The 23,704-nt window shown below is 37.1% G+C and overlaps 2 protein-coding genes across 3 annotated transcripts; one reads left to right on the top strand and one right to left on the bottom strand.

Annotated features, from left to right (window-relative positions):
- Nucleotides 1-8,433: 8,433 nt before the first annotated feature.
- LOC120215395 lies at nucleotides 8,434-11,778 on the top strand (the record flags this gene model as incomplete). Its single annotated transcript, XM_039213109.1, has 1 exon — nucleotides 8,434-11,778. A coding segment is annotated over one exon (3,345 nt), but the record flags the coding sequence as incomplete, so codon positions are not given.
- A 7,846-nt stretch (nucleotides 11,779-19,624) lies between these two features.
- Nucleotides 19,625-20,796, bottom strand: LOC120215231 (homeobox-leucine zipper protein HAT5-like). 2 transcript variants are annotated; one of them, XM_039212957.1, is made up of 3 exons: nucleotides 20,579-20,796; nucleotides 20,158-20,507; nucleotides 19,625-20,035 (listed from the first exon to the last, which is right to left on the bottom strand). In XM_039212957.1, exons 1-3 carry the CDS (start codon nucleotides 20,619-20,621, stop codon nucleotides 19,679-19,681), a joined length of 750 nt encoding a protein of 249 aa, XP_039068888.1. In that variant the 5' UTR covers nucleotides 20,622-20,796; the 3' UTR covers nucleotides 19,625-19,678. The 2 variants fall into 2 exon arrangements, with proteins under 2 accessions (XP_039068888.1, XP_039068889.1); XM_039212958.1 differs by having other exon boundaries at nucleotides 20,158-20,465; nucleotides 20,579-20,795.
- Nucleotides 20,797-23,704: the final 2,908 nt, after the last annotated feature.

Genomic DNA, 23,704 nt, shown 5'->3' with positions numbered 1-23,704 from the left:
GTTTTGCCGCCGATGAACGGCGGCCGTCGCCGTTCAACGGCGGCGGCGAGGCGGCGCGAGGAGGCCAACGGTCGGCTTCTGGAAAAGGTCGCCTGTGTTCTTCATTACTGAAGAACAAGGCAGAGAAAAGAGAAAGGGGGGGGGATCCCTCGGCTTGAAGAAGAAGAGAAAATGAAATAAAAACAAACATTTGATCTGTTTATATCAGACCCACGTGTTTCTAAATAAATTAGGGTAAACTACCCTTTTGGTCCCTCGTATCTTTTGGAGAGTTATTTCACCCCCCAAATTGAAATTAACCCTTAATATTGCTTTAGAATTTCGACCTCAAACCTGCAGTTCTTTCATTTTAGTCCTTTCTCTGGATTTTAATTTTAATTATCTTTTATATTACATTATAATATTATATATATATATTATATTATTAGTGTTTTACACTCGTATATATGTATTATTAGTATAGTATTATGTCACTTATACGTTTTATTATATATATATATTATTATTGTTATTATTATTATTATACGTATATATGTATATATTTTATTTCTTTTATACTCTTTTACCATTTTTATTTTATTATTATTATTCTTTATATTATCCTTATTATTTCTATTATTACTATTCTTTATTTATTCATGTAATTATATATATATACGTATTTTCTATACATTTCATCTATATACTTAGTGTTAATACATATATATTATTTTAATTAACTTTTTGGTCATTTCTTTATCTAGCTACTACATCTTATAATTTTATACGTTATATGTGTATTTTTTTTATTATTTACCAACCTTACTCATTTTGTCTTATAATTATATTTCTATTAACATTTTTTTGTATTTATGTATATACATATATATATATATATTCATTTTACCTATTATTGATATTTTTCCTTTTTAATACTTTAATATATATATATTTCTCGTTTCATTCATTAATTATTTATTCCACGTTTATTTTATTTATTTCTCCCTTTTACTTTTTACTATTATTATTTATTTATTTATGCTATTATATTATATTTTATTATTACATTCGTGTATGTATTACCTTTTTTTTACCTTTTATTTTTATATATCTTTCATGTATTTTTCATATTTTACATATATATGTATATATATTTTATTTATTATTTTCATCATTATTATTTCATTACTATTTTTACTATTATAACTGTTATTTTTTATTTATATATTACGCATATTTTTTTCTCTTTTCATTATTCATTGTTTTATATTTTATTTTACTCTGTGTAATTTTTTTTTTTGTATGTTTTATTATATTTTCTTCTTTTTCTTTATTTGTATTTTCGTTTGTATTTCTCTTCTGCATATCTTATTTTGTATTTAGTCATATTTCATTCTTTCCTTTTTGTATACATTGTTTTTTATATTATTTCGTTTGTCCGCCTTATTTTTCTATTTTTATTACTTTCATTACCTAACCCTTTCCTTGCCTTTTTGAGAGAACTTCAAACAATCAGTGGTAAGCAATTTGGATCAATATTTTACCTTTTAACTTAACTTTCAATTTTCTTAATTAAAGACAACTGGAAATTACACAGTACCGAAAGGGCAGTTCAAGGGTGCTAGCCCTTCCTTGACTGTAACCGACTCCCGAATCCGACACATCTCTGGTAAGACGCAGATCAGGTAAGAAATAGGATATCCGATCAACCCATTTATTTTTAAATAAATGATCGGTGGCGACTCCAATCCACATTTTTCAAGTTGAAGCCCAATTTCGGGGCCCAACCGAAAGGCGGTTCCGACAGCTTGGCGACTCCGCTGGGGACACAGGTAAGTGAGTCAGGCTAAGGTAATTTCCAGTTGTCTTTTTAACGAAAAAGGTAAGTTTAAATTTTAAGGTAATATTTCGATCCTTATTACTTATTTTTGATTATATTTTTCGAGTAAATAGTTGGACTGACCGTTTTCTAATGATTTCAGCTTTCCAAACATTTTCATCTAAGGCTCTAAACCCGAGCTCCGAACCCTATTTTAAGTGGGGGTGAAAGCGACGCCTTCGTGTGAATTTATTCACCGTGCGGGCCTAGCAAGTAGCCTTCGGGATTCATATACCTTATGTCTTCGTGTGAATTTATTCACCGTGCGGGCATAAGGGAATGTGTCCCCTCGAGTTTAACTTAGTCCATACAAGCCTGTGATGGGTTTAGGACTAAGGGTCTGGCAAGCCCAAGGGGGCACCGACAAGGAAAACTCGGGTACCGTTTTTAAAACCTAAACCGGGAGACCATGAAGAATTAGAGCCTACCCCAAAACCACGTTCCAAAACTTAGGATTTTTTTACCCTAACCATGTTTTTGTTGCGTTTTTTTTCTTCCGTCATTTTTTATTTGTATTCTTATTTTACTAACGTTTTTGCCTTTGTGTTTGTTTTCTAGCATTTGCATCATTACAAGAGGCTATTGATCCCTAAAAAGCGTTTGTTATACACAAAATAATTCGAATTAATGGACAAAGGTGTTGTAATACAAGAGATTGAAAACGCTGAGGCACGACTATGGTCCGAGAAGGCTCAGAAGGAGAAGGGAGACAGTCTTCAGGGAAACTATGTGTCAGAACTGGTTAGTTATGCCGCTGTCAGCCTGAAACAGAATAATGTCCAAGAGCTGCGAAACATTTGGGACAGTTGGAAGAATGACAGAAAGCAGAAGTTCAGCCAACGATATGGTGATATCGCCCTCTTGCTCCATGTCAAGACTGATGAGCCCTTGCTCCGAGCATTAATTCAATTCTGGAACCCGGGATATAGTTGTTTCACCTTTAACCAGGAAGACATGGTGCCTACTATCGAAGAGTATACTACTCTATTGCACTGCGAAAGCATCAAACTAGAGAGGGCATATATTAAACATATCAAGAGTCAGCCCTTCAAGAACGGACTGGCCAAGATTGCAGGGGTTGATGAAAAGTGGGTGACTGATCGACTCCGGCACAAAGGTAGCGGGGAAGGAATCGAGTGGATCCATATAAAGCAACTAATGAAAAACCACCCTGATGAGTGGAAGACTATAGACCTTTTGCACTGGGTCTGTACGGTTTAATCATATTTCCGAAGGCTTTGGGGTGCATTGACGCTGCCGTGGTGGAATTATTTGAGCAACTTTCTAAACGAGTTAACCCAGCACCAGCCATCTTGGCTGAGACCTTTCGATCGCTCAACCATTGCCGAAGAACTGGCGGAGGAAGATTCACCGGGTGCATTCAGCTCCTTCAGGTCTGGATTCACAGCCACTTCTGGAAGACTGACGGGGTTGCCTACCGCCGTTTCAGCACCACCTATTCACCTCTAGGTGAATTTATTACCTTAAAATGGCATGAAGGCGCTTCAAAAGAAAAATGGATGAAGGTCTTTACGCATCTTCAAGACCGAGATATTGTCTGGAGAGCCCCTTGGTTATTCCTCAGTGATGTTCTTTTTCGGTGTGGTGACTCTGACACTGTGACCTTACTTGGACTCTGGGGAGCAGTCGGGTATGCTCCGCTATTAGCACTTAGACAGTATGGAGCACGTCAGTTTGTCCCAGCAACATGCGGTTTAGCTAGGTCAGAGTTTGAGTATCACGGCGACAGCTATAAGAAGATGATCAAAGAAGCAGCCGATTCGTGGAGGAAAGTATTCCGAATGGATGTTGTAGCTGCCAGAAGCATGCTCACTCCAGATTATATGGAGTGGCGAAGATTGAGAAAGAATGACAATGTCCCGGTGCCAGACTGTGATGACACCCGGACCATGGAAGAACATCTCAGGCATGTCCCTTCTGAACTCGAGATAGCCAAGACCGAGTTTGAAGCCGTGAATAATGAGCTGAAGCAAAGAATAAAGGAACTTGAAGCTGAACGTTATCAGTGGAAGCTTGATGCTGACTCTCAGAAAGATCGGGCAGAAAAACTAGAAAAAGAACAAAAAAGAGTCCGTTTTGAGCTCGAAGACTTGAGAAAGGGGTATCAAGATAAGGTCAAAGATAACTCCAAGTTGAAGGTAACCTCTGAATACTGGAAAGACGAAGCTCATAGCCTGAAAAGGAAGTTTGAGGGGCCTGATGAGAAAGCTTGGAAGGAACAGATGAAGACTGCCCAAAGACGCTTGGCAGATAGTCAATATCAGAACCAGCGCTTGAGAGTTCGGATAGCTGACTTAGAAAAAAGACATGAGAAAGATGACAAGACAATAGCTGAGTTAGAAGCTATTATAGATGGGTTCAAGGGGCAAGCAAACGAGCTTCAGATAGTGCCTTTCGACGGAGGATTACAATGGCGTTTCCGTTGGGAACAAGCACAGCGAAGGGTGAGGGCCCGAGACGCAACCATCAGAGATTTCCTGGATCAAGTGCAAAAAGCAGCCCGTCATCTTCACGGCCTAGCAAGGGAAGCTGGTGTGGTTCGACAAGGCATTCTACCAGTGACAGAGGAAGGCAGAAGACTTGTCAACCTACTGGAAGCTGTTCGGGGTCTAGAGGACTTAGTCCGAATGTACCTTTAATCTGTTTTTATGTCTCTTAAAAGATAAGAAATTTTTGTCTGAACAAGGGTTATTTATAATAATGAACACTTTTCTGGATCAATGCCTCCAATTGCATACATCATGCATTGCATTTCTTGCATTTTATATTTCATGTCTGTTATTTTATATTCTTTCCATGTTTTTACATTCGTATTAACTAACAGAACATGTCTCAGACACCGAGCTTACCACCGCAAGCATCAGATACACATCACCCGCACAATACTCGAGCAAAAAAGAGACAAATGGAAGCCAGAATGGAAAAGATCGAAGAGCACATGGCAAGACTTCAAAAGGAGCTAGAAGATAAGATGGCTCAGAACAGTGAAAGTACTCTTGAGTCCATCAAGAAAAATCAGGAGTCCTTGGTCGACCAAATCGTAGCCAAGTTGTCAGGTCTACAGCAAGCTAGTGCATCAGGGGGCATCTCTTCCGAGGGGGTGGCCATACCACCAACCCCGCAAGTGGTTCTCTCACCCGGAACATTACCCGGGGACGCATCTGCTACTAAAGGGAAAATAGCACTACCCGGGGACTCACTCGTTACCAAAGCGAAAGTTGCACCTGCTGCGAAGATGCAAACTTCTACAAGCGTCCCTGATGATCATCCGGATGATTATCATGTCCCAGACTTTGATGAAGAAGATAAAGCTAAAAAGATGGAAGAAAAGATAAAAATATTAGAAGATCAAATAAAGATGGTCCAGGGAGACCATGATTATTATGGAGTGGACGCAATGGAGCTGAGCCTAGTTCCAGACTTGGTGCTTCCACCAAAGTTTAAAGTTCCTGAGTTTGAGAAGTTCGACGGGAACAGTTGCCCTTCAGCCCATATTACTATGTTCTGTCGAAAGATGACAGGATATGGCGGGAATGACCAACTCCTGATCCATTGTTTTCAAGAGAGCCTGTCCGGTTCAGCTATTCGGTGGTACAACCAGCTTAGTCGAACTCATATCAAGACATGGAAAGACTTAGCCAAGTCTTTCTTGGAGCAGTATAAGCATATCAACGATATGAGACCAGACCGGGTCATGTTACAAAGCCTAGAGAAGAAACACAATGAGAGTTTCCGACAGTATGCACAGAGATGGAGGGATTTATCTGTGCAAGTTCATCCGCCCTTGGATGAAAAGGAAACAAGAAAGCTGTTTGTACAGACCTTGAAGGCACCTTACTTCGGGCACTTGGTAGCAATCACGTCGGGAAGTTTCTCAGATTTAGTCATGGCCGGCGAAATGATCGAGTTGGCCATTAAACAAGGAAAGATTGAGGGAGGAGACTCCAGTAAAAAGCCTCCCACGAAAACAAGGAGCGAGAGATCAACAATGTGAACACCTACAACGTCAACAAGGGGGTTACGATCTCAAGCTCAAATTCCACAGCAGCTGTACCATCCGGTACTTCTAGACAGAACCAGAGAGAACCAAGAAGAGAAAGGGAAAGGGAACAGTTTGACCCCATTCCCATGACGTATAAAGAATTATACCAACAGCTCTTCGACACTCATGCAGTGTCGCCTTATCCTATGAATCCAATAAATCCTCCTTACCCGAAATGGTATGACGAGAGCGCTCACTGTGAATACCATGGCGGTGTGCAGGGGCATTCGATTGAAAGCTGTCTCGCATTCAAGAGACTTGTGCAACGAATGAGAAACAAGAATTGGATCACTTTCAATTCCGGGGCACCAAACGTCGCCCAGAATCCCTTGCCCAATCATCAGGAGACAGGAATTAATGCCATTACTACTGAAGGGGGAAGGAGAATTAAATCAAGGGTTTCGGAAATTGAATCTCCTTTGGCTTGGGTATGGAGCCAAATGGTAAAAGCAGGATTTCTTGCACCATGTTCAGATACGATAGAAAATGAAGATGGTAACCATTGTTGTTACCACAAAAAACAAGGGCATAAAGTGCAAGATTGCCCAGAATTCAGATTGTTAGTCCAGCTCATGATGGATCGAAAGGAGTTGGAATTTTACGAAGAAATTCAAGATTCTTGGGAAGCAGATGTTTGTGCCACCGGAGAATCATCAGATAGAAAATTTGGTAGGGGTAGTCCTTTGATAATTACCCCTAAGGCAAGTATGACAGTGACAACACCAGCCAAGGTGGTAATCTCCGCACCGCGGCCTTTTCAATATAAGGACAATCGGCAAGTGCCATGGAAGTACGAATGTCGGGTGAGTACTTCCGGAGGAGGTAATAGTAAAGTGGGGCAAAGACCACTGGAGCCATTCAAAGAAGATGTGCTAGTCGTCAATGAACCTATAAAGGAGGAAGAAGCTAAAGAGTTCCTCAAGATCTTGAAGCACAGCGAGTACAACATTGTAGAACAGCTCCACAACTTACCTACACGTACTTCATTGCTAGCACTATTTTTAAGCTCGGAAGCACACCGAGAAGCGTTGTTGAATGTCCTTAATCAAACGTTCGTGCCTCAAGACATACCAGTCAGCAAGATGGATCGACTGGTAAACAATATTCAAGCTGATAATCTCATCTCGTTTTCAGATGATGAGATTCCATCAGGAGGAAGGGGCCGAACGAAGGCGTTACACATTACCACCTACTGTAAGGGGCACGCTTTACCAAGTATCTTAATCGATAATGGTTCAGCCTTGAACGTGATGCCTTTGATTACATTGAAGAGGCTACCAATAGATACCTCTCATATGAGAGCTTGTCAGAATGTGGTCCGAGCATTTGATGGGACCAAAAGAGAGGTAATCGGAAAGATTGAGGTACCATTGACCATCGGACCAGCCACCTATAATGTCGAGTTCCTTGTGATGGATATCATGCCGTCCTATAGCTGTCTTTTGGGAAGGCCGTGGATTCATCAGGCAGGTGCAGTACCCTCCACGTTGCACCAGAAAGTTAAATTTGTCATTGACGGGGCCTTAGTAATCATCAACGCTGAGGAGGATATTGTGGCAAGCGTGACCACGGAGGCTCCATACATCGAAGTAGACGAGGAAGCGGTAGAATGTTCGTTCCGCTCTTTGGAGTTCGTGAATGCCACATTTGTGGCAGAAGGAAAGAGAATCCCAAAACCTCGACTCTCCAAATGCACAAGGATGGAGATAAAGCAAACCCTAGGCCGAGGCGCCAGAACCGGGAGAGGTTTTGGGAAATATTTGCAAGGGATGATCAATCCTGTCATTCCTATCCCAAAATCAGACCAATTTGGGCTCGGTTTTCAGCCCGGTTATCATGAAAAGAGAAAGGAAATCCAAAAGAACCGGGAGAGAAGGTTAGCCAGATTAACCGGAAACGAACTCCAATGGAAGCCTATGACATTCCCGCCGCTCTTCAGAACATTCAAGTCAGGTGGTTATGTGTTTAAGACCACCACATCCGAGTTAGAAACGGCTCTGGAAGATCTGAACGTTAATGCCGTGACCACAGAAGATGTTGACAACGGAGATAGATCCGGGATATGCCTTCTGCCACATGGGTTCGTGCCTAGCAGTTGGTCGGTGGAAGAACTACCTGTGGTTTACAAGAATCTTTCAGAGTAATATTCGAACTATCCCTATTTGCCTATACCCGGGGCAATAGGTGATCTTTTGTAAGGGTGAATAAATGTTTTGTTTAAGTTTAATAAAGGATGCGTTTTTTTTTTCTTCTTTTCCATGGCAAACAAATTTTTCTTTTATTTATTATCTATCTCCCTCATTCCAGTACTTCATTTCCAGTTACTCTCAAAGTTAGTTCTTGACCATTCCGTGTGGGATATTATCCTCTCACACATACACATCTTCTTCCTTTCAGGTTCCCAGATAACGATAATGTGGGCACTAATGACCCTGATCCGGAGGTGGATTTTGAATCAACCATTTGTCTTGGGGAATTTGAAGAAGGCGATAATGAAGAAGAGTATAACTTGCCTACCGAATTGTTGAGAATGATAGAAAAAGAAGAAAAGCAAATACTGCCACATGAGGAGGCGATCGAAATCTTAAATTTGGGCACTGAGGAAGATCGAAAAGAGGTTAAAATCGGCACAACTCTTTCGACTGAAGCAAGAAAAAACCTGATAGCCTTACTTCAGGAGTACGAAGATGTGTTTGCTTGGTCGTATCAAGACATGCCGGGACTAGACACAGATATGGTAGTTCACAAACTACCAATCAAACCAGAATTCAAACCAGTGCAGCAAAAATTGAGAAGAATGCGACCAGAAATGCTTCTTAAGATCAAGGAAGAAGTCAAGAAGCAATTTGATGCCGGTTTTCTCCAAGTGGCCAAATACCCTGAGTGGGTGGCCAACATAGTGCCCGTGCCGAAAAAGGACGGGAAAGTACGCATGTGTGTCGATTACCGGGACCTTAATAAGGCCAGTCCCAAGGACAACTTTCCTCTGCCACACATAGACACTCTGGTGGACAATACGGCCGGGAACGCCTACTTTTCATTCATGGATGGATTTTCGGGGTACAATCAGATCAAGATGCATCCCGAAGACATGGAGAAGACCACTTTCGTCACAATGTGGGGAACTTTCTGTTACAAAGTGATGCCTTTCGGATTAAAGAATGCTGGGGCAACATATCAGAGAGCTATGGTGACCCTGTTCCATGACATGATGCACAAAGAAATCGAGGTTTATGTCGACGACATGATTGTCAAGGCAGAGACCGAGAGTGAACATGTCAAGAATCTGAGGAAGCTCTTCCAGAGATTGAGAAAGTTCCAGCTGAGACTAAACCCTAGCAAGTGTACCTTCGGGGCAACATCTGGAAAACTACTAGGCTTTATAGTCAGCAGAAGGGGCATACAGGTCGATCCTGATAAGGTTAAGGCTATCCAGAATCTACCTCCACCACGAACCCAAAAAGAAGTCCGAGGTTTTCTGGGCAGACTAAACTACATAGCTCGGTTCATCTCTCAGTTAACCGACAAATGTGACCCCATCTTTCGTCTCCTCCGAAAGAATAGCCCTGGAGCATGGGATAAAAACTGTCAGATTGCATTTGAGAAGGTAAAAGAGTACTTGTCTCACACTCCTGTCCTGATGTCCCCTATCCCAGGAAAACCTTTGTTTTTGTATCTCTCCATATTCGAGAACTCCATGGGGTGTGTTCTGGGCCAACACGACGAATCTGGGAAGAAGGAAAGAGCCATCTACTACTTAAGCAAGAAGTTCACCGATTGCGAGGTCCGATATCCTCCTATTGAGAAGGTCTGTTGTGCCCTGGTATGGGCTACAAAAAGACTTCGACAATACATGTTGTATCACACCACTTTGCTGATTTCCAAGTTAGACCCTCTAAAATACATGATGGGTGTACCTGCTCTATCCGGAAGGTTAGCCCGATGGCAGATGCTTTTGTCTGAATTTGACATCGAATACGTGAGCCAAAAAGCCGTAAAAGGCAGTGCCATATCCGATTTTTTGGCAAGCAGAACTGATGAGAGCTATGAGCCGCTGGACTTCGATTTCCCAGACGAGGACTTAATGGCCATATCTTTAGAGGAAGCAAGCATTTCAACGGACGGTTCATGGAGAATGCACTTCGATGGGGCATCAAATGCACTAGGACATGGCATCGGGGCAATTCTAGTCTCCCCAGAAGGGAGTCACTACCCATTTACCAGCAGACTGAACTTTGATTGTACCAATAACATGGCAGAATATGAAGCCTGTGTCTTGGGAATTCGGGCTGCACTGGGGCAAAATATAAAGACTTTGCGGGTGTATGGAGACTCAGCCTTAGTAATCTATCAGCTCCGAGGAGAGTGGGAAACCAAGGATATAAAGCTGTTAGAGTACCGAAAACTAGTGTTGGATCTGCTCGAAGAGTTCGACGAAGTCACCTTCCACTACGTGCCTAGAGAAGAAAATCAAATGGCTGACGCTTTAGCTACCTTGGCTGCCACGTTCAAGACTGGCGGGGGGTCTGAAATGATGCCAATTAACATGCAGTCGTATGAGTATCCAGCTCATTGTTACCAAATTGAAGAAGTGAAAGATACTAAGCCGTGGTACTATGACATTCTGCAGTATATCAAGCAGCGGTGTTATCCAGAAAAAGCCACCGAAACCGATAAGAGAACCCTTAGAAGGTTGGCAGCTGGATATGTCCTTGACGGAGAGGTTTTATACAAGAAAAGCCATAACCAAATTCTGTTAAGGTGCGTCGATGCTGAAGAGGCAAAAATGATAGTGGAAGAAGTACATGATGGGGTTTGTGGAGCACATGCAAATGGGCATATGATGTCAAGACAAATAATGAGATGCGGATATTTTTGGTCTACACTGGAAAGTGATTGCATCAACTATGCTAGGAGATGTCATAAATGTCAGATTTATGGAGACAAGATAAATGTTCCACCCCATCCACTTCATGTAATGACGTCACCATGGCCTTTTTCTGTGTGGGGCATGGACGTTATCGGGCAAATCCATCCGAAGGCTTCGAATGGTCACCGTTTCATTCTCGTAGCAATTGATTATTTCACGAAATGGGTAGAAGCTGCGTCATACGCCAGTGTCACTCAATCCACTATTTGCAAGTTTCTGAAGAAAGAAATTATATGTCGGTATGGTCTACCTGAAAGGATTATCACCGATAACGCAACAAACTTGAACAACAAGATGATGAGTGCTGCGTGCGAACAGTTCAACATAAAACATCACAATTCCACTGCTTACAGACCAAAGATGAACGGAGCAGTAGAAGCAGCAAACAAAAATATTAAGAAGATAGTGGAGAAAACAACTGAAACCTACAAGGACTGGCATGAGAAGTTGCCTTTTGCTTTGTTCGCTTATCGAACCTCGGTACGTACATCGACTGGGGCAACTCCATTTTCACTAGCCTATGGAATGGAAGCAGTGCTACCCATTGAAGTCGAGATTCCGTCTCTCAGGGTCTTGTCAGAAGTCAAACTAGATGATGCAGAGTGGGCACAATCCAGATATGATCAGCTTAATCTGATAGATGAAAAAAGACTGAAAGCCATTCATCATGGTCAAATCTATCAGAAACGAATGATCAGAGCACACGACAAAAAGGTGCGCCCGAGAATATTCCGTGAAGGGGATCTAGTGCTGAAAAGAATTTGGCCCGTCCAGAAAGATTTCCGAGGAAAATGGACGCCAAATTGGGAAGGACCTTATGTCGTGAAGAAGGCTTTCTCCGGAGGAGCCCTTATCCTGGCTGAAATGGACGGACCTGAGCTGCCACATCCCATTAACTCGGACGCCGTCAAGAAATACTTCGCTTAGGATGAAAACCCGAGAGGGCGTCCTAAGTTGAAAAAAAAAAAAAAAAAAAAAAAAGGTGAAAACCCGAAAGGGCACCCTAAATTGAAAAAGAAAAAAGAGAAAAAAGAAGAGAAAATAAGGTGGGTTCAAGATGAAAACCCGCAAAGGGCGTCTTGCAACTAAGGATGGGTCCAAATTGAAAACCCGGAAAGGGCGATTTGGATATCAACAGTGGAAACATCCCGGCACATGAATCTTCTACGAACTCAACAAATCGGAGAAATGTTGTACCCTCCCAAACGTTGTCGCATCTTCAAAGATCCTTTGGCAAAGGCTACATTCAAGATCACCAAACGGCTTTTCAACTCAGAAGTGCCCACGTTATCGAGATCTAAGACATTCATTTACACATCATTGTGTATTCATTTTCTAGAATGTTTGCCGTGTATTATTTGTTCTTCTCCTCTCTTATGAATAAAGACCATCTTTCCTCCAATTCCTTTTGAGCATCGTGAATTAGATTTAAACCTAATGGTTTATTTATTTTTATGGAAGATAATCGCATATTACTGTACAAAGATTCATTGAAAAGTACAGGTACCCAGAAGCCGATCAAGGCTCATGCACATGCTTGAGATGGTTGAGGAGCATCTTCAAAAAAAAAAAAAAAAAAAAAAAAATCATCAAACATTTGAAGAATTCAAGATCAGAGATCGGAACTTCAAGCTCAAGAATCAACAACGACAGGCCACCGGAGATCGAGATTACTCTCCAGAGCTCAGAATAACATATGTTGCATATGCATTTTAGGCATAACTAAGAGCATGACATCCATAACATCACATATATGCATATCTTTGCAGGTTTTACCCAGAGCCAATTTCAACTTCACAACGAAGGATATTGGACTCCAGACAACGCAAGTTCAACTTCACGACGAAGGGACCGCTGGTTGTCACCAAACATTTCTCAAATTTAGAGCCAATTTCAACTTCACAACGAAGGATATTGGACTCCAGACAACGCAAGTTCAACTTCACGACGAAGGGACCGCTGGTTGTCACCAAACATTTCTCAAATTTAGAGCCAATTTCAACTTCACAACGAAGGATATTGGACTCCAGACAACGCAAGTTCAACTTCACGACGAAGGGACCGCTGGTTGTCACCAAACATTTCTCAAATTTAGAGCCAATTTCAACTTCACAGCGAAGGATATTGGACTCCAGACAACGCAAGTTCAACTTCACGACGAAGGGACCGCTGGTTGTCACTAAACATTTCTCAAATTTAGAGTCAATTTCAACTTCACAGCAAAGGATATTGGACTCCAGACAACGCAAGTTCAACTTCACGACGAAGGGACCGCTGGTTGTCACCAAACATTTCTCAAATTTAGAGCCAATTTCAACTTCACAGCGAAGGATATTGGACTCCAGACAACGCAAGTTCAACTTCACGACGAAGGGACCGCTGGTTGTCACCAAACATTTCTCAAATTTAGAGCCAATTTCAACTTCACAGCGAAGGATATTGGACTCCAGACAACGCAAGTTCAACTTCACGACGAAGGGACCGCTGGTTGTCACCAAACATTTCTCAAATTTAGAGCCAATTTCAACTTCACAGCGAAGGATATTGGACTCCAGACAACGCAAGTTCAACTTCACGACGAAGGGACCGCTGGTTGTCACCAAACATTTCTCAAATTTAGAGCCAATTTCAACTTCACAACGAAGGATATTGGACTCCAGACAACGCAGGTTCAACTTCATGACGAAGGGACCGCTGGTTGTCGATAAACAATTTCCCAATTTCAGCTTCACAACAAAGTATCTTTGGCTAGAAGACGATCCATGAACTACCTCCAGAACTCTGAGTTCGACTTCAACTTCACGAGTTCGATTTCAATTTCACGACGAAGGATTCAGGCTCAGAATCTTCCAGTTTTAACTCAACCTCACGACGAGGGAGCCATCTCGTGTTTTAAAACCAGACTCAACATCGAATTTCAACTCTACGACAGAGGATATTCGATATGGACGAAATTTATGTCTTTTAATCTTTGCTCTATTTTCGTTACACAACAATGAGCAAAGAGGGGCAGCTGAATACACTAAATTTCATCCTTATATTATATAATATATATATTTATTATAAATTATATTTACATTTTTTTTTTCTTCAGGGCCCAACAGTGGACCAAATCCGTCTCCCACGTAACCCTAGCACGCCCCTCATTCCTTGTTCCCAGCCGCTCGAGGACACCACAGCTTGCACGCCTCTCCAACGGTCCCCGAGTCATCCGGCGCAAGAGTCACAACCGTCCTCAACAACCAAAGCAATAATCCAGCATTAGAGTTCCATTAGGATTCAAAAGTGTAATCAAAAATAGGTTTTTTTTATTATTATAAATAGATGTAAACATCCATTGTAAAAGGGGGATTACGAGGAATTTGGTGAGAAAAACACACAATATATTACGAGAGATCAGGGGAAATATAACATTTTTGGAAGCTTTATTTTGTAACCAGTTCAGAAAGAAATAAAGGTAGCATTTTTTACCTCTTTTTTTTTGGTTCTTTTCGCCGTTGCATGGTAGTATTCCTCTGCGATTTGTACAAAAACAAAAGAAAGCGTTTTCAGCCGATGAACGGAGGGGCTTGGTCGGGATCTTCTTTTATAGATCTAGCCCCCGAGGCTCGTTTTTTATAAAAAATATTTCGTTTTTCTGAAACTAGATTTAAAAACCTTTGGAAAACAAAAAAAAGAACGGGTTTTGCCGCCGATGAACGGCGGCCGTCGCCGTTCAACGGCGGCGGCGAGGCGGCGCGAGGAGGCCAACGGTCGGCTTCTGGAAAAGGTCGCCTGTGTTCTTCATTACTGAAGAACAAGGCAGAGAAAAGAGAAAGGGGGGGGGATCCCTCGGCTTGAAGAAGAAGAGAAAATGAAATAAAAACAAACATTTGATCTGTTTATATCAGACCCACGTGTTTCTAAATAAATTAGGGTAAACTACCCTTTTGGTCCCTCGTATCTTTTGGAGAGTTATTTCACCCCCCAAATTGAAATTAACCCTTAATATTGCTTTAGAATTTCGACCTCAAACCTGCAGTTCTTTCATTTTAGTCCTTTCTCTGGATTTTAATTTTAATTATCTTTTTATATTACATTATAATATTTATATATATATTATATTATTATTAGTGTTTTACACTCGTATATATGTATTATTAGTATAGTATTATGTCACTTATACGTTTTATTATATATATATATATTATTATTGTTATTATTATTATTATACGTATATATATGTATATATTTTATTTCTTTTTATACTCTTTTACCATTTTTATTTTTATTATTATTATTCTTTATATTATCCTTATTATTTCTATTATTACTATTCTTTATTTATTCATGTAATATATATATATACGTATTTTCTATACATTTCATCTATATACTTAGTGTTAATACATATATTATTTTAATTAACTTTTTGGTCATTTCTTTATCTAGCTACTACATCTTATAATTTTATACGTTATATGTGTATTTTTTTTATTATTTACCAACCTTACTCATTTTGTCTTATAATTATATTTCTATTAACATTTTTTTGTATTTATGTATATACATATATATATATATATTCATTTTACCTATTATTGATATTTTTCCTTTTTAATACTTTAATATATATATTTCTCGTTTCATTCATTAATTATTTATTCCACGTTTATTTTATTTATTTCTCCCTTTTACTTTTTACTATTATTATTATTTATTTATTTATGCTATTATATTATATTTTTATTATTACATTCGTGTATGTATTACCTTTTTTTTTACCTTTTATTTTTATATATCTTTCATGTATTTTTCATATTTTACATATATATGTATATATATTTTATTTATTATTTTCATCATTATTATTTCATTACTATTTTTACTATTATAACTGTTATTTTTTATTTATATATTACGCATATTTTTTTCTCTTTTCATTATTCATTGTTTTATATTTTATTTTACTCTGTGTAATTTTTTTTTTTTTTGTATGTTTTATTATATTTTCTTCTTTTTCTTTATTTGTATTTTCGTTTGTATTTCTCTTCTGCATATCTTATTTTGTATTTAGTCATATTTCATTCTTTCCTTTTTGTATACATTGTTTTTTATATTATTTCGTTTGTCCGCCTTATTTTTCTATTTTTATTACTTTCATTACCTAACCCTTTCCTTGCCTTTTTGAGAGAACTTCAAACAATCAGTGGTAAGCAATTTGGATCAATATTTTACCTTTTAACTTAACTTTCAATTTTCTTAATTAAAGACAACTGGAAATTACACAGTACCGAAAGGGCAGTTCAAGGGTGCTAGCCCTTCCTTGACTGTAACCGACTCCCGAATCCGACACATCTCTGGTAAGACGCAGATCAGGTAAGAAATAGGGTATCCGATCAACCCATTTATTTTTAAATAAATGATCGGTGGCGACTCCAATCCACATTTTTCAAGTTGAAGCCCAATTTCGGGGCCCAACCGAAAGGCGGTTCCGACATTAATAAAATTTTTATTGACATAAAAAATCGGGAAAGAAATTTGATGCATTAATGGTGGAAATTTAGAAAGATCAAAATTAAACAGATTTAATTGGATTTTTTATTGAATTTTGGAAAAAAATATTGAATTAGAGTTTTATGGGAAATGGAACAATTTATTAATATTTTTAACAATTGATACCTTAACAAACTTATTTTACACTTTTTTTAATTTATTATAAAAAAAAATAAGGAAAAATATTATACTGACATTTTTTTAATATGGGGTCTCGACGAATGCCCCTCCTGCCCTGGCCCAGACCTGAGTTGGTCGTCGGTTACAAAAATGATGAAGAAAAAAAGACTAACAACGGCACAAGAAAAAAAAATCAGGGTTGAAAACTCTAAAATTTTATTTTAGAGCTGTTAAAAATGAAAACAGAGATTTTTTGTGAGACTCAATACAAGAATTATGTTCATTTCAAAAGACAACGTCTACTTCACTAATTATATTGATTAAAATAAATTTATTTTAAAATGATAATTCTTTCGCGACATGATTTATTTCTTTAATCATTGTTAATATTTTATTTCATAACAATCTTATTCCCAATACGTATATACGCGCTATTGGTTTGAATTTGATAATATTTGTAACGATAGACTATATTTTTAAATATATTTTATACCCTTAAATCTTAAATTAAAAAATATTATATGTTTAAACGTATTTAAACCGTATTAAATTAGAGTTGCTTTCAGAATAACATTTAGGGCAGTGAAGTTTTTCCTGAACGAGATGTCGGCCTACATGAATTGAATAAGATTAGCTTTAGAGGAATAGCAACATAACCAAGCCAATGAAAACATGTTTGACTAATTAAACCTTGTTATGAGAAAATGCCCATCCATGGTGGTGCAATACTGCAATGTATCGACTATGAGTTATATTACTCGCTTTTTAAGTGCAGCAACCAACGAGTTGAAATTCATTGTTTTAGGCACATTTAGTTAATGTAAGATCATACCTTTTACGTCAAGAAATTTTAAATTATCATATAATTTAATTTCACAATCAACTCGTATAAAATATATAAATATTGGATGGAGCCTAAATCTTGAGGGACCGTTTGATTCACGGAATGTATGATTATTTTTTAGAATAAGATTATTAGAATGCTACATTACTTAACATATTATTGAGAATATTGTATTATCTTGTTTGATTTGTTTAGTGAAAATGTAAGATTACAATGTTTGGTTGAAGAAATATAAGATAGAAACAGTATATGCTTTACTAAATTGTCTTTGAGATATATATATTAACAAGTTGATTTCTCAATATTAAAATCAAAATATGTACATGAAAGTTTATGGAAAATATATCGACAACCAATTTGTTTAGTGGGATGAGGCACTAGATCCCGGGTTTGAATCATAACATTTACGAATGGAGCAAACTGGGTTGAGAGGGTCGCCGTTGCCTCTATAATACCTGATTCGAATTAGTCGATTAATAAATAAGAAATCGGTGGTTATACAAAAAGAAATCATAGAAAATATAATTTTTTATTATTTCTATTTTATATAGTTTTAATAAAATTTATACAAAAATAACTTAATATATGGTTTTTATTATTTTTTATTTTTTGAAAATATAGAAACATAATTATACCAATATAATTAAGTGTTTATTTTTAGATACTGAGATATTAGGAGATGTACATACTTACACCGATGTAAGTATGTGTTAATTGCTATACTTTTTTATTTTATTCATGCTACGTGTATTAGTTGTGCAACAAATTATCATATCAAATTATTTGACAAAGTTAATATAAAACATAAAATTATAATATAGAAATTCTTTTATGAAAAATAATTTTAAAAAATAAACGTAATAAAACACATAAAAAAATTAAACTTGAATCAAACACTCTTAAACTAAATGTGGAATAAATAATTTTGAAAAATGATTATTCTCTTAATAATAATATTTTTCGAAAATCAAACTGCTTTGCCCAAAGTCGTCTTCCATTGAAAATGAGTTTTCTATTTATATCCAAACCTAAATTTCTGTCGAAATTCTTCATTAAAAAGGAGCAATCGTTGTAGCTTCATGAAAATATATACACTAATATAGAAATAGTATACTAACCTCCAAATTTTAACAAAAAATTGTCCTTCTTTGGTAATTCTTAGAAAAAAACTGAATGTATTATGTAAAAATAAAGGCTGGAAAATATTTTTATCAATATATAGAGAAGAAACGAACTAATTTTTACCTAAATCTAACTCTCATCCGATCTTAAAAAAATTAATAAAAAATTTATCTCATTCTATTCTAAAACTTGGACAATTTTTTCTGAATAATATATTGACCAATTATTGGCATAATGACAAAGTTATGACTCAATGTTTTATAAATAATTATTTTGTCTTCTATAATTTTCTTTTAAAACATTTTAGTCTCTAACATTTCAATTTTTTTTAATCAAAACATACTTTATTAGATAAAAATCGTTACTTGACTAATAGTTCATCGAATGTTATAATCATTTACACACCAATTTTATCAATATTATACATTAATTTATGGAGTATTAATGTTATGCACTAATGTTTATGACTTTATTAAGACGTTTAATTTTTTAAAATTATGACATCGTAATTTAAAATTTCTGACTCTGTCCCTGATATAGGGATAATTGGTGATGCTCCAAAAGTCACGGCATGATATAGGGTTCTTTAAAAAACTATCGTGTGATCTAAACGACTTTCACCATATAATATAACAAACATTCTACTTGAAAAAATATTTTTTTATCCTACATGAACAATTTTTTAAAACATATTATTGGAACAATTTCGCCCTAGAACCCGATTTAAAAAAATCGATCCTACGCATCAAAACTCATAGATTTTAGTGTTGTTTAAAATGCATTTAAAATAATTTTGCATGAGCAAGCATTGGACAAATTACAGCATGACACATTGTGAACAAATTAGCTCCACCAGCATTAATTCACATGATCCATTCCCTGCAAGCATCAGCCAATGAGATCAGATTTTCTGATGATCCCATCAGATCTCTGCAGCTGAATGAATGCCTTGGGAAATTGGAATGACGCAATCAAATAATTTCAATATTTCATTTCTTTTTTAATTAAAGAAGATACTTTTTAACGTAGAGACTAGGAAGGAATTTTTGTCTATTTGCATCATCAAGATTCTGTTTATTAACGGACACCATCTTTTATCAATGAACAAATATGGATAATATCATAAAAGATAAATATATGGTAATTTCGTAAATTAATATTGCTTACAATCAGATGCAGTACTAAGAACATAGTAAAAGATTTGACTTAGTAAAGTGATGACCAAAACGACTGATCTTCCACCGGTAACGAAAAGTTATAAGAAACGAGAGGTGCATCATAGTAAAATCTCGGGGACAACAATGGTAGGTTGGGATCATCCTCTTCTTCTTGTGAGAATTCCGATCGATCATGTTCGAAAACGTTGGACGAATCTGCAGGCTCATTGAAATGTGGGCTGTCGGTCTCGAAGACATCAGTTTTAGTTGAACAAGCTTCTTCCTGTTTACAAGCCAGCAGTGGCACATGTGATGCTGTGTCCGAATTGAGGTTTTGAGGTCCATAGTCGGATGAATCCCCGGTCCCTTTCTCCCTAATAAACAGCTTCTCTTTGAGTGCTAGCACCTGTTGCATAAAAATCGAACCATCATCCAGCACAATCATTGAGCCGTGTTATGAATTTATAATATTTTAAAACATAAAAATAAATTATAAATAAAAAGTAAATAAAATTTTGAAATTTTAACCTCGTTTTGCAAACCATCTTTCTCCTTGATGAGATCGTGGAAGTCAGTCTTGAGCTTATCAAAGCTAGCTCTCAATGAATCATAGTCCTTTTCGAGCTGTTTGTTCTTAGATCGAGCACGCCGATTTTGAAACCAAATGGCAACTTGCCGGGGCTGTAGCCCCAGTTGTTTCGCTAGTTGCAACTTCCTCTCGGAATCAAGCTTGTTTTCCACCTCGAAGCTTCTCTCAAGAAGCTCAACTTGTGCCGCCGTGAGCCGCCTTTTCTTTCCAGCGGGTTGACGGCGGCAACATCCATCGAAGTCCTCGTCTGCTCCATTAACACTCCCGTGCTCCGTCACAGGCTTCTCACCTGACAAAACAAAGCCCATAAATGAAGAAGAAAATTGCAAGTAAAGAGAATAGAAAGGAAAATAGAATCACCCTGGAGAGAAGAGGAAGAAGAAGGTATCCATAAAGACTCCATAGGTGCAGAGGAAGAAGAAAGATGTTCAGTTTGAAGCAAAACGCAGATGTTTAGAAACCACCACAAGATTTGCTGCCTACTAATACACTTATCTTTTGCTTTATTTCTTGTGGGATCACCCAAAAGCCTCAAAAGGTTATGTCTTTGGGAGGAGGAATATGAGTCATGAGTTTAGAGTTTTGTGATTGGAAACAGTGTAATGTGTAAAGTCTGAAAGCAACAAATCCTTAAACCCATAACCCCGAAAAGAAAAGGAGAAAGAATTACTGGTATTTGTTTGGTTTGAAATGCAGTGAAAGTTTTTAGGTTATTTTTTTGGGCAGCTTCAAAGTAGTGTTGATGCCTTGATGCTGGTAAGGGCACAGCGCATTGAGTTTATATCAAAGCTTTGACCGACAGGAAGTGGGGAGCCTTACTGTTTTCTCGGGGATAGTGGACAGCCTTAAAAAATGTTACGTATTACCGTATTTTCGGCAATTTTACCGAAATATCACCTGACAGTAAATAATTACCTTTTAAGCACATTAGCATATGATAAAAAAGATGTTAGATCGATAAAATTAGAAAAAAAATTACCTGACAGGTAATTATTTTTGAATTAATATATTATTTTTTTTGAGTTACTTGCGAGTTTTTCGAGTCGAGTCAAGTAGCTCGTTTCGGCTCGTTAAGAATTTGAATCGAGTTCAAATTCGAATGGAGTCTATTCGATTCAAGTATTGTTCAAACTTTAACCTAATCGAATTTGAATAGCTCATAATCTGTCTCGTCTCATTTACGACTTTAATTGTTTGTAATTTAATATTGATATAAAACTACTCCCATATAATGATAAAAAAAATAAAACATATGCAATAACAATACTACAAAGTCAGTTAATTTAAAGTCAATCCAACTTTACTTTAAACTTTTCGATTGTGTGATTCGAACTTAATCTGAACTTGATTTGATTAACATATAATTATGATAAAAGAGGATAGTTATAAAATTTTCACATGAAATATTACTTAATTTGGAGTAATATTTTTTTCGGTTAACTTAAAAGGTTTATTTAGAAAAATAATATCATTTTAATAAAAACGCTCCACATAAGAATAATATAAAAATATTAATTATGAGTCTAACATATATATATATATATATATGGGACAATCCACCTATATAACATAAAAATAAAAAAGTTTTATATTGATTTAGAATTATTAAATAAATAAAAATTAATGATTGAAGTTATATATTTATTTTTTTTAGATAAATATCCTGATTTTTTTTTATTTTTTTTATTTCAAATGTGGAGTTATTATACTCATCTAATGGTTTTAAATTTATATAAACACAACAACAACAACAACAACAACAACAACAACAACAACAACAACAACAACAACAACAACAAAACCCTATTCCCATATGCAATGGGGTAAGGGGGAGATAGGGTAGTAGGCTGTATTCAACGCCAGGTTGAGAGCAGCTTCCGTGGAAGACCTCCGGTAGTCAGAAAATTAAAAATAAAGATAGAATGCAATGCATGTATAAATAAATAAATACATAGTTGAAACAACCTTCATATGCAATCTACATATGCGCGTCTGTAATGAGAAGTAATCCCTGCAAATAAATCCCTGCGTAAAAAGGCTCTGCATATAGACAGAAACATAAGACCCGACTAAAATTAAAAAGAGGAAACCTGAAGAGAATGATACACAAAAGTCAACGATAGCAAGCAACGAGAATGAATAAAGTCAAATGGGTTAAAACCTAAACTAAGGTAACATTTCTCCGCTACTTAGTTCTAAGCCTTCAAAAATTCCAATGACAAACGTATAAAAAGTATAAGTCATTGAAATTTCTACAAAGACATTAAAAGAAGACATAGATGATACACCCTATGGATGTAACCCGCACTCCTCGACTACCATAGTCTTAAGTCTCCATACTTTCATATCAGAGGTCATGTCCTCGGTAAGGGCTAAATCCTTCAAATCAGATCTCAAGATGTCTTCCCACTTCCGCCTTGGTCGTCCTCTCCTTCTGGCACCGTTGACTGTAATCGACTCTACCCTCCTGACCACATCTGACGGTTGTCGCCTAAGGACATGCCCAAACCATCGTAGTCTTCCCTCCCTCAATTTTTCGGATACAGACACCCCCAAGGACATCCTAATAGCAGAGTTTGGTGTCATGTCCCACAGAGTCCTACCACATGCCCATCGAAGCATTCTCATTTCTACGGCCTCCATCCTCCTTACGGGATCCTTCTTGATTGCCCAGCATTCTGATCCATACAGCAGCGCTGGTCTTATTACCATTCTATAAAATTTTCCCTATATATTTCACTATATAACAGAATGAGAACATTATAATCTAAAATGACTAAAATTATGAAATCTCACCATTTTGAGAAAAAAACACTATTACTGATAATAATATATTAACATTGTTATTGTACAATCCTTACAAATCAATAGTGAAATATATATTTTTTTGAAAAAGACTATTATCCTCGATAATATTTTTGCCGTGAACCAAATGGTTCAAAAACCTTCTTGCATTGCAAAAACATATTAACTACATACCTTGTTGATGTCGTTGTTCAAATCTAAAACTTATGGATGTAATTTGGATGTGGCACTGACTTTGATAGAGAGATTTGATTCTTATTAATGAACAAAAACATATTATCTCCAAGTTCTAAAACTGTCGTGCTTGAGACACAAGTATTGAAATAGAAATAGGATCGCATCCTAGTTGAAAAGAGGCAAGAGCAGGACGAACTTGGGCTATGCCTAGTCTTACTAAACCACAAAAATGAAGCCTTTTTGATTAAGCATACTTCAGTTTTGGCCCATTTTCACTCCACGAAACGAGCATTTGATTTCAAGTGTAGACATGATTATTTAAGTTCCAGTTGACATATTATTATTATTATTATATTAATATTAAAATTAAATATTATTATAATTAATTTTAAAATGTCATTGTCTTATTCTACCCAACCATGAATAAATCTACTTACTACGAAACACTGGTTGGGCGGCCTAATGTTGGGGTGGAGGGTGGCAAACGTGTAAAGCCATTAGCCC

This window comes from Hibiscus syriacus, unplaced genomic scaffold (assembly GCF_006381635.1).
Source record: "Hibiscus syriacus cultivar Baekdansim isolate YM2019G1 unplaced genomic scaffold, ASM638163v2 tig00110114_pilon, whole genome shotgun sequence".
Lineage (NCBI taxonomy): Eukaryota > Viridiplantae > Streptophyta > Magnoliopsida > Malvales > Malvaceae > Hibiscus > Hibiscus syriacus.
This window is presented reverse-complemented; position numbering and strand designations above follow the sequence as displayed.

Coding starts and splice junctions, on each gene's coding strand:
- LOC120215231 (XM_039212957.1), bottom strand. CDS start 20,621: ATGGAGTCTTTATGGATACCTTCTTCTTCCTCTTCTCTCCAGG. Junction 20,508..20,578: donor TTCTTCCTCTTCTCTCCAGG/GTGATTCTATTT, acceptor TTGTTTTGTCAG/GTGAGAAGCCTGTGACGGAG. Junction 20,036..20,157: donor AAGATGGTTTGCAAAACGAG/GTTAAAATTTCA, acceptor TTTATGCAACAG/GTGCTAGCACTCAAAGAGAA.